The sequence below is a fragment of the Limulus polyphemus genome, unplaced genomic scaffold (assembly GCF_000517525.1).
Source record: "Limulus polyphemus unplaced genomic scaffold, Limulus_polyphemus-2.1.2 Scaffold5365, whole genome shotgun sequence".
In the NCBI taxonomy this organism is placed as follows: Eukaryota; Metazoa; Arthropoda; class Merostomata; order Xiphosura; family Limulidae; genus Limulus; species Limulus polyphemus.
The window spans coordinates 21,469-31,708 of record NW_013670975.1 but is presented as its reverse complement, the minus strand read 5'-3'; the positions used below and the strand labels follow the sequence as shown (position 1 = coordinate 31,708).

Sequence of the window (10,240 nt, the reverse complement as noted above, 5' to 3'; positions counted from 1 at the left end):
CAGACTTGCAGTAAACATTACAAGTCTTTTACATACAAAAAATCTGAATTTTTAGTAAAGTATTTTTAACAAACATTGTCCATGAATAATTTTTTTTTAACTAGTCTGAGGGCAAAGTGATTTTCATGTTAAGATTAAAAATACTTTTCTTCATCTTCAAAATACATTTGTGTAATCTCTAAAACCTCCTAAATACATATCAAATGTTTGTTTTCAGAAAAACTTTATATTTTATTTGTTATTTTTCTACCCTAGATCTATAAGAGGTTGGTCAATTTGACCAACCTTGTAATAATAATAAAAAAAGCAACATGAAACTACATTTGCTTATCCTAAGTAGCTTTAAACTCATAACTGTATACACATATTTATAATTAAATTTTGTTTTATTGCCCTTTGAGCCATGTCTAACTACTATTAGCACAACTATAAGTTGGAAATAATTTGGGGAATGTGCAGCTCACATTATGCTATCGAATTACTTTACCCATGAGTTACTATGAGCTGCTCGCATGTGTGCATCCCTCGTGAAATACTTTTATTATGTTATAGTTCCCTTATGTTTTAGTTACTTTATAATAATAAGTACAGAATGAACACGAAAAACAAAATAAAGTACTTACCCAAGTATTCTTTTTTTTGATGTCGACTATCGATGACACTTACCCTACTTTTTTTTATACTGATGGTAATAATACATTAAATAATTTTTTATTTAATTAAATAACGTACCAAAGAACATAGAATAATAACTTGCAAAAAGCAGACGATTTCCTCTAACAATCACAATTTTTCTGGCTTTCTAACTATGACACAAGAGCTGTTACAAATACATCCAAGCTAACCTTTGTGATTCCTGTGGGAACCAAAGTTTTATTACAAGTGAAACTGATGATTATCTGTTCAGATCACAATGTAATATAATATGTCATTTGATAGATGAAAACCTTAGCATTCTATTGGTTATAGATAATATATAATTAAACGTAAGAGAGAACTAATAACAAATCTTGAAAGAGAGGATGTGACAGGCAGAGGTCTGATTTTCTATTTGATAGCTCTGTAACTAAACAAAATTGAAGGCTATAGAATTTATGGTTTGTCTGAGCAATGATGATTTTATAGTGACTAATTTACATTGAACTTTGTAGTTACTGGAGAGGTGGTGGATAAAATAAAGAAGAGAAGATACCTCGTGAAAATGTGCTAGTTGTATCACACTAGGAGAAATTCAGGATTTGTTAAAATATTGCCTCATAGAATTAAAAACTTATATACTGTTAAAATATGGATTATCAGCTAAGATTTTATGCTATACTAATTGGTGTAATATAAACAAAAAGTAGTTAAATAAAATTTTGAATGTAAGACACTAAAACCTTGTGGCATGACAGGGTTAACGAGTTTTTAAATATTTTTATAAAGTTTCTGTGATGTTTTTCTTGCCACTGATACTAAAGTTGTGTTTTATCAATTTAAATACTATAGAAATATATTTCTATAGAAAGATATCAGGTAGGGATATTCAGGGTTATTAAGTACAGTAGCCACATGCTGATCTAATTTGTTGCATAATGGTTTGTGACCAAACAATTATTGATCATATACAGTATTTATATAACAAGAAGAAATGCACTGATAGATATAAAACAAGTTAAAATTGATTACACATATAAAATGGAACTTTCTGATAAATAATATAATTTTAACAGTTATTTTCATTGAATACATGTACAGACAAAGTAAATTAATGTATACTTTTAATTGTACAAAAAATAATTATTCAACATTCAAACAACAAAAATATGAAGTTTAATGAGGTATTGTTTTTAACAGCTGCATTATTAAATTTCACAAAATAAATACTGATTTTTTCCCCCCATACATAAACTTGATAATTTCATGGAATCTGAGTGTGTTAGCTGTGAAATACCAGATGTGGTGAATTGATATGCCCCAGAATGAGAGGGTTTAAATTAGTGTTTCTTCCTATAACTTCATTATGTTATCTTTTCCTATCTGTTAAATTATTGTCTATTCTAACTAAAACTTTAACATATTTAGTTTTGTTGATTAAAATTTCCAATTTTAATACTGGTTTCAATTTCACACATTCCTAATCCAATTAACTCACATATCGGTCAATTTTCCATCTAAACCACCACTCCTTAATTGAATCATCAGTTGTTACAAACAGTGCTTTCCATGGCCGTGTAACAAAAATCTTTTCAAAGAAAACCTGAAAACATAAAATTTAGTATTTAGGTTCTTTTTAACTTCTAATCTATAAAGAAATTAACAAGCAAAAAAGATAGGCTAACTGAAGCAATACTAATACTGAGTGCAGAAGAGAAACAGTAGTGACACCTGGTTGTTATTACATAACTTAAAGTATGTAACCTAGCAGGCATAGACCTTATGCATGTGGGTAGAAAATCAGCACATGTTAAGTATATTAACGCTTAAAAATTCTCTAGAAGATAAAGATGGTAAATCCCTGTTGTGCAGTTAACTACAACAATAATATTGATGGATCATCAGATCTGTTGTTTTAAAGAATACCTGCAGCCTCTGCTGACCTAATTAGACACAATAAGTGGATCACAGCTACATACAGAAAGAATTGTAAGGCTCTGTTCATTAATATGCTACATCTAAGTCTCAAATGTACCTTTTTCTTAGAGAATTGAAAACTCAACAATGATTTATCAGTATGTTTGTTAAACACAAAGCTACACAGTGGACTATCTGTGCTGTACCAACCAAGGGTATCAAAACCTATTTTTTAGTACTATAAGTCATCATACTTATCACTGAGCCTTCGGGGAACTTACCAATATCATATTACACATGTACAATGTAACCTCTATGTTATAATCAAGCACAATAAATAGAGGAAATGCACTTTTTATTCCCTATGAAAACTGTTCTTAAATTTCAATAATTTACGTAAATAATGTACTTTATGCAATAATAGTATAAAAAATTTGCATCACAACTCTTATTTCTTCCTGCAGCACATACTTCAGAAGTGATAAAATTTTCAAGTAAAAGATACAGGATAGTGATATTTGAATGAAAGGTTGTAAAATATCTGTATCATAATTACATGTTTATGTACAACATTTTTCATAACTTCACAAGAATATAAATAATTACCTGTTTTCTGAAAACGTGTTGCATACAAGAATACTAAAAGTATCAAATAATATCAATATCAAACACATCACGAAACTTGAGTTTTTCTTTTTTCAACTGTGCAGTTAACTTTCATGAGTTCATTTCTTTTGGAGAAAGTATTACACCCAGAGAACATCCACTTTTTTATATTGAAAACTTTGAGATCTCTGCTTTCATGATGAAAATATTTTAAGGAATAAGTGCCAGAATATCATGTGATGAGAATTCTCCGTCGATCCTAGTTTTAGCAGTAGCATATAACAGCATACTGCATAGAAACTAATTCTGGTAAAAGAACATACAGTAGTTGTAGTATCAATAATGATACCTAAAGATTAGCAGTGGTTCTACTGAAAAAATATTCCTAGAACCAATGAGCTTCAACTTGATTCTACTTATTGTTTTTTATAATGAAGTACTTTCATGCCAAATGTAAAATTTATATATACTGGGCTCCTTGAAAAAATAGCTGTAAAGTATGTATATACATCTAGTCTTTTACAGGCTTTTAAAGTCTTTCAAATGTAAGCTGATGTTGAATTTCTCACTTAGTCGTCTGCCCACCTTATATATTCTCGATGACAATGAATTATTAACAAAACTTCCTACGTTCGTCAGCTTTTAACTCTTATTATAACAAAAAGTAAACAATAATAAAATATTCACTCACAAAAATAAATTAATCACTAATAACTAAACCACTCTTTTATATCATGACATAAACCTTTGCTCAAGATAAAATATTTAACATTTTTTTTATTACTATATACAAAAACTGTTCTTAGTTCACACACAAAGTCTGCTCATACAGTCTGCAGTCCATTTGATAGCTTCAATGAGGAACCTGTAGTTCTGAAGGTACAATGCCCACCTCATGATCCTTGCACTGTCGATCTTGCATATCTGAATGTATGCAAGTGGTTGATGATTTGTCTGGATAATGAACTCCTTCCCATACAGATAATTCTGGAATTTCTGATTGGCAAATATAATGGCCAGACTCTCTCGTTCAATCACAGAGTAGTTCTTCTCACTACTTAACAGCTTTTTACTTATAAATGTTACTGGAAACAGTCCATCTTCATGTTCTTGTAAGAGTACAACCCCAATTCTAATGTCCCAAGCATCAGCCTGAACAATGAATGGTTTGTTGAAGTCTGGCATTCTAAGAATTAGTGAGTTTTCCAACAGGTTCTTTATCTTCTGGAATGCCACCTGGTGTGGTTGTTCCCACTTCACCTTGTTGGGCAAGCCTTTCTTGGTCATGTCAGTTAATGGTGCAGTAATTTCAGCATAATTTGGGATGAATTTCCTGTAATAACCTGCTAACCCCAGGAAGGATCTGACTTGCTGCTTGGTCAGTAGAGCTGGTGTATCCTGTATGCAAATTATCTTTTCCTTTTCCATAGCTATCTGTCCATCCCCCACTTTATGTCCAACAAACTCCAGCACAGAATATCCAATGTAGCACTTGGATGGTCTGATGGTGAGCCCTGCTGCCCTCATTCACTGAAAAAGTTGTATAAGTCTCTTTAGATGGTCTTCCCCCTCTTGCAATGTGTGTCAGAATGTCATCCACATCATGCAGTTGAATGTTGCTGCTGAATTTACTAATCTAAATGGCATCCGCTTAAATTGGTAACATCCATCTGGTGTAACAAATGCTGTTTTCTCTTTAGATCCCATCTCCATCAGATTGGCCATTAACCTTTACTGAGGTTGATCTTTGAAAAGAACCTGGCCCCATCTAGTTTTGCCATGATGGCCTCATGGTTGTCCATAGTTTCATAGTCAAACTTTGTCACGAGGTTCAGCTTCTGGAAGTCTATGCAGAAACAGTTTGATTTGTCCTTCTTCTTCACAATTGCAACTGGTGAACAGTAGGCTGAATATGAAGGCTCGATGACTCCAGCTTCCAACAATGCCTCAACTTATTGCTTTATCAGATCTCTCATTGCATAAGGCATCTGATAGGGCTTCACTTTGACTGGATCCCTGGTTGTGGTCTCGATCTTGTGTTGCACAATGTCTGTCTCTCCTCGTATATCCATGAAGATATCTGCATACTGGCACAGTAGGTCTTGTAACTCTTTATTTTGCTTGCCAGTCAGTTCTTCGCTGATGTTTACATCTTTGTATGTTTCATCTCCACCTAATGGTCTTAGGTCTAGTTGGTCCTCATTTTCTAAGACAAAGTCACTGTCTTCTGGTTCTGCATCCATGATGGCCACACCTGCAACATCCATTTCTGTTTCCATAGCTGCACCCATTAGGTCTTCTTCTCTCCCAAAATACGTCTTCAACAGATTAGCATGGTAGATCTTGGTCTTTCCATTCATATTCACCTTCTAGTCCATTCTGTTGAGTACTTCCTGTACTTCAAAAGGTCCTTTCCATTGCAGGGTAAGTTTGTTGTGGTCTGTGGGCAGCAGAACTAAAACCTTTTGTCCAACCTTAAAATGTCGATCCTTGGCCTTCTTGTCATAAAAATACTTCTGACTACCTTGAGCTGCATACAAACTCTGTCAAGCAAGATGACAGGTCTCCTCTAGTCGGTTTCTGAGGACTAACACATACTGGTATGTGTTTCTTACTTCTGCCTTTTCTCCTCCCGTTTATAGCTCTTTCAATATTTGAATTGAACCTTGTACAGTTCTTCCATACAGCAACTCAAAGGGTGAAAATCCTGTACTTGCTTGTGGGACATCTTGATAAGCGAATAATACTGCCTACAAGTACCTGTTCCAGTCATGTTGTCTCTCTTGACACATCTTCTTTAGCATACTCTTTAAAACTCCATTGACTCTCTCCCAAAGTCCACTATGTTTAGGATTGTACTAATGAGTCTGCACACTTCCTGCATCAGTTCTGAAGTAAACTCAGTCCCTCAATCACTCAGGATTTCTCTCAGAAAGCCTACTCTGCAAAATATCTCCAGGAGGGCTTCTGGTTTCTATTTCACCAGAGCTATTGCTCCCGGATAACGTGTCGCATAGTCAAATACTGTCAGAACATACCAGTTTCCCTTGTCAGACACAGGCGCTAGTGGCCCGATCAAGTCCACAGCTACTCTGCTGAATGGCTCTTCTATGAGAGGCATCTCCCCCAATGGCACTTTGGCTACCTTCCCTCTAGGTATTGTCCTTCAGCACATGTCACATGACCTGCAGAATCTACTCACATCTCCAATGGCTCCCGGCCAATGGAAGTTACTGGTGATTCTGTCTGCCATTTTCTTTGTTCCTAGGTGTCCTCCCACAATTGGTTCATGAGTCAACTTCATCACTTTAGTCTGGTATTCTGTTGGTACTATAATCTGTTTAACTTCCCCAGTATAATTACCTTGATAGATTCGGTATAGAACTCCCTTCTGGTCCTCTATTCTATAAGTATCTTTCCCCTTTATTTTGTGCTCGACTTTCTTCTGTGCTTTCTTCAGTTCTTGCAAACCTAAATTCGGGATATTGGCTTTTGACACTTGCAGAGGCTTGATGTCTTGTTTGCTCTTCTTTTCTTCAGCTATGGCATTGACTGCAAATGCTTCATCAATCTCCTTTCTGTCTAGTCTTGTATTGGTTCCTTGATACACAAGGCTTCAAGGTCTCCTACATAATATGGAGTATCCACCTTTATTTTTGCTATGGGAAATTTTATCACTGTCCAATCAATTAGCACACACAGACAAACCTTGCCAGTGTCTCATAGAACCTTCACTTTCTTGTCCCCAACATAGCCTCCACATATTGACATATTATTTGTTGGCACCTCTTGATATTTGTCACATGCTCCCATCACTATTGGCACTGTTGATCCATTTGCTAATATGAGCCAACCATTAGTCGTGCACTGATCAATCATATTTTCTTGCACTGAATTTGACAAGTATTCTTGATTCTCTTTCTTCTGGCAGCAGCATCCATAGTGCCAGTCACTCTTTTCTTGTTTCTTACCAGCACTGTCTTTGTAAATGGCTCCAGCTGCTTTATGTTGAGGTTTCTGCTGTTGTTTGCTGGTAATGGTCTTGCATTCTTTTGCAATGTGCCCCATTTTATAACAAACATATTATCTCCTCTCTCTTCTGTCACCTTTGGTAAGCTTCTGCTTCTGGTCAGCCATTACTGGTTTCAAATTTAACTGGACATTCTTGGACTTGCCAGTTATACTACCTCCATGGACTTCCATATACTGCTCTGCTAGCTTGATCATCTTGTCTACATCTTTTGGTGCTCTCTCCTTTAGGAATAGTGACATGTCAGTTGAACACATGGTCATGATTTGTTCACATACCAATAGGTCTGCCACCCTCAAAACTATTTTCACACATGGCCATGTCAGTCCATCTGGTGAAATATTGCCGAAGACGTGCCACAAACTGAAATACAGTTTCTAAAGTGTCTGGTTTAACTCCTCTGAACTTCCAAAAATAACCTTCTTCAGTAAGTTCATATTGTTTCAGTAAAGCTACATTTAATTTGTCATAATCCATGGCATCCTCTGACGTCATGCTTGCATGTACTTGTAGGCCTTTTCCTGTGAGATGTGGGCTGAGACAGACTACCCTCTGTCCCACTTCTGATTTTGGGTGAATCTTTCACATCTCTCCAGGAAAGAATCCATGTCATCTTTATGTTCATCAAATTTGAGCAGTTTGGGTCTGCTAGCCTTGACTCCATTGTCATTCTTGGGCCCTTCTTCTTTTGGTTGGGTGAGTTTTTCAATCTCAATTTGTGCTCTTATTCTCTCTATTTCTTGTCTCTCCTCTCTCTCAATTTGTCTCTTCTGTTGCTGTTCTTCTCTTTCCAGCTCTTGTTGTTGTTTAACAAACTCTTGTAATTCACCGTCTTTTAACCCAAGTTGAGATCCTCTTTTTACCCATTTATCAAAATCTGTTGACATGGTTATATAGTGTAATTTTAATTTCTATGTTATTTTCGTTACTACTATAGTTGTGTGTATATAGGTAGGCCTCTTATTTTGCTGTCGTTTTCTTCTATCGTCATTTACCACTGTATAATCTTGGCTGTGTCTTGCCAATTGTCAGAATTTTAAAATCTGTTTTTTATCAATTGTTAAAATAAAAAAGATTTTAGTTATATTTCTTAATAGTATGAATATATACTATGCTGTTGTTGGGCTTAGGATTCTTCTACAGTATGTGTCTGTGACTTGTTGGTGATAAATTCAGTGTAGAATAAACAGCACGCACTTCACTTGTTTTCAAAATAATATATATATGTTCAGAACAAGTTAATGTATGTACAATAAATTCTTCAACACTACAGATATTATGGGTATATTATAAATATTATACATGTAGTTCTGTCCTTCTTGTCAAATATCCCCTTAGGCCTACTAAGTTACTTTAGAATTTCAGTTGACAAGCCGAACTATTTTCTCTATTTCTATTGCACTAGTACTCTCTGTGATTCACTTACAATTGTGGGGTGAATTACCATAATCATTTGGTCTTCTTTCTTTTGGAGATCCTCTGTTCCTTTTGTCAAAGTGCACTCTGGCTGATTCAATTACTTTAGAACCAAGATTCGATGGAATAAAATTATTTTTTGTTCTTTTATCTTCTTTTGTACTGTTAGTTTCACTCTAACAAATTAAATGTTAGGCCTATGTCAATCGTTAGGCCTATCACATCTACAGTACTTAACTTCATGCCAACTTTATTCTCATTCACTATTATCTGCATGCTGCTTCCCGCTCGCCTAACACTATTCATATCATTATCACTTGTCTGTCCTCCTTCTATATTCTCGACATCAATGAATTATTAACAAAACTTCCTACATTTGTCTGCTTTTAACTTTTATTATAACAAAAAAGTAAGCAATAATAAAATATTCACTAACAAAAATAAATTAATCACTAATATCTAAACCAAACAGTCTTTTGTATCATGACGATGCTATTTATTTTCATCAAACATGGCACCATAAACACTTGTTATGTGACATAAGTCACTTAATTGCATGAAGCCTATACTGCTCTTTAAGGTGACTAGCCAATGCTCAGATATATGAGAAATAATGTAAATAACCCAAATGTAAAAATTGATAAAAATATAATCCTAAAACATTTAATCAACTACAAAAACTCACTCAGCAATACATGCACAGTTAAAAAAACAAATAAATACTCAAGTAACACATTTTATAGCAAATTCCAAAATTATTTAAACCACAAAAATATAAATGGATCATAAAACAGTTCATCATAAATCAAGAAAATATTTATACTACATATCAAGAATTATGTACAGTCTGAAGTCTTTTACTCTAAAGCCTGAAATAAGCCTTACCTCAGACATGTAAAGAACTGTAACAATGCTGAAAAGAACAACAAATTTCAAAACCATGTACAGGTACTGGAGTGGGTTGGCTGAAAAAAAGGCATAAAAACATGCAAGTTATAAAATGAAACTTTCAAACATTGTTAAAACATTGCAACTTTCAATATTTACACAAAAACTATAAACAAGAATAAACTTAAAAAACAAATGAAAATCACTCTGAAATCAAATGGCATCATCTTGAAAATATCATTGACTAGAAATATAATTCATTTTAATTATACAGAAGGTTTTATATGTTATTACCTATTAAAACAATGTTCTTTAACATTCAGTATTATCTGATATCACTGATACAAAATTTATTTATGTGGAAAATTAATTTTCCCAGCAGTCTGAAATGATCAATCAAATGACCAGAAGTGGTTTGTGGAGCTTCTACCTATTTTTAACCCTATGATACACTCACGTATTTTCAAATGACCAGAAGTGGTTTGTGGAGCTTCTACCTATTTTTAACCCTATGATACACTCACGTATTTTACACCAGAAGTGGCTTGTGGAGCTTCTACCTATTTTTAACCCTATGATACACTCATGTATTTTACGTAAGTGGTTTGTGGAGTTTCTACCTATTTTTAACCCTATGATACACTCATGTATTTTACACAAGAAGTGGTTTGTGGAGCTTCTACCTATTTTTAACCCTATGATACACTCATGTATTTTACACAAGAAGTGGTTTGTGGAGCTTCTACC

General features: G+C 34.2%; 1 protein-coding gene across 2 annotated transcripts in view; it reads right to left on the bottom strand.

The window, feature by feature from the left end:
• Positions 1 to 10,240, bottom strand: part of LOC106472479 (N-acetylneuraminate 9-O-acetyltransferase-like) — a 38,515-nt gene that overhangs the window by 7,641 nt on the left and 20,634 nt on the right. For both annotated transcript variants that reach the window (XM_022401058.1, XM_013933133.2), the window contains 2 exons: positions 9,491 to 9,570; positions 2,135 to 2,239 (listed from right to left, as the gene is read on the bottom strand). In XM_022401058.1, coding sequence (XP_022256766.1) covers positions 2,135 to 2,239; positions 9,491 to 9,570 — 185 coding nt within the window. The remainder of the gene's footprint in view (positions 1 to 2,134; positions 2,240 to 9,490; positions 9,571 to 10,240) is intronic.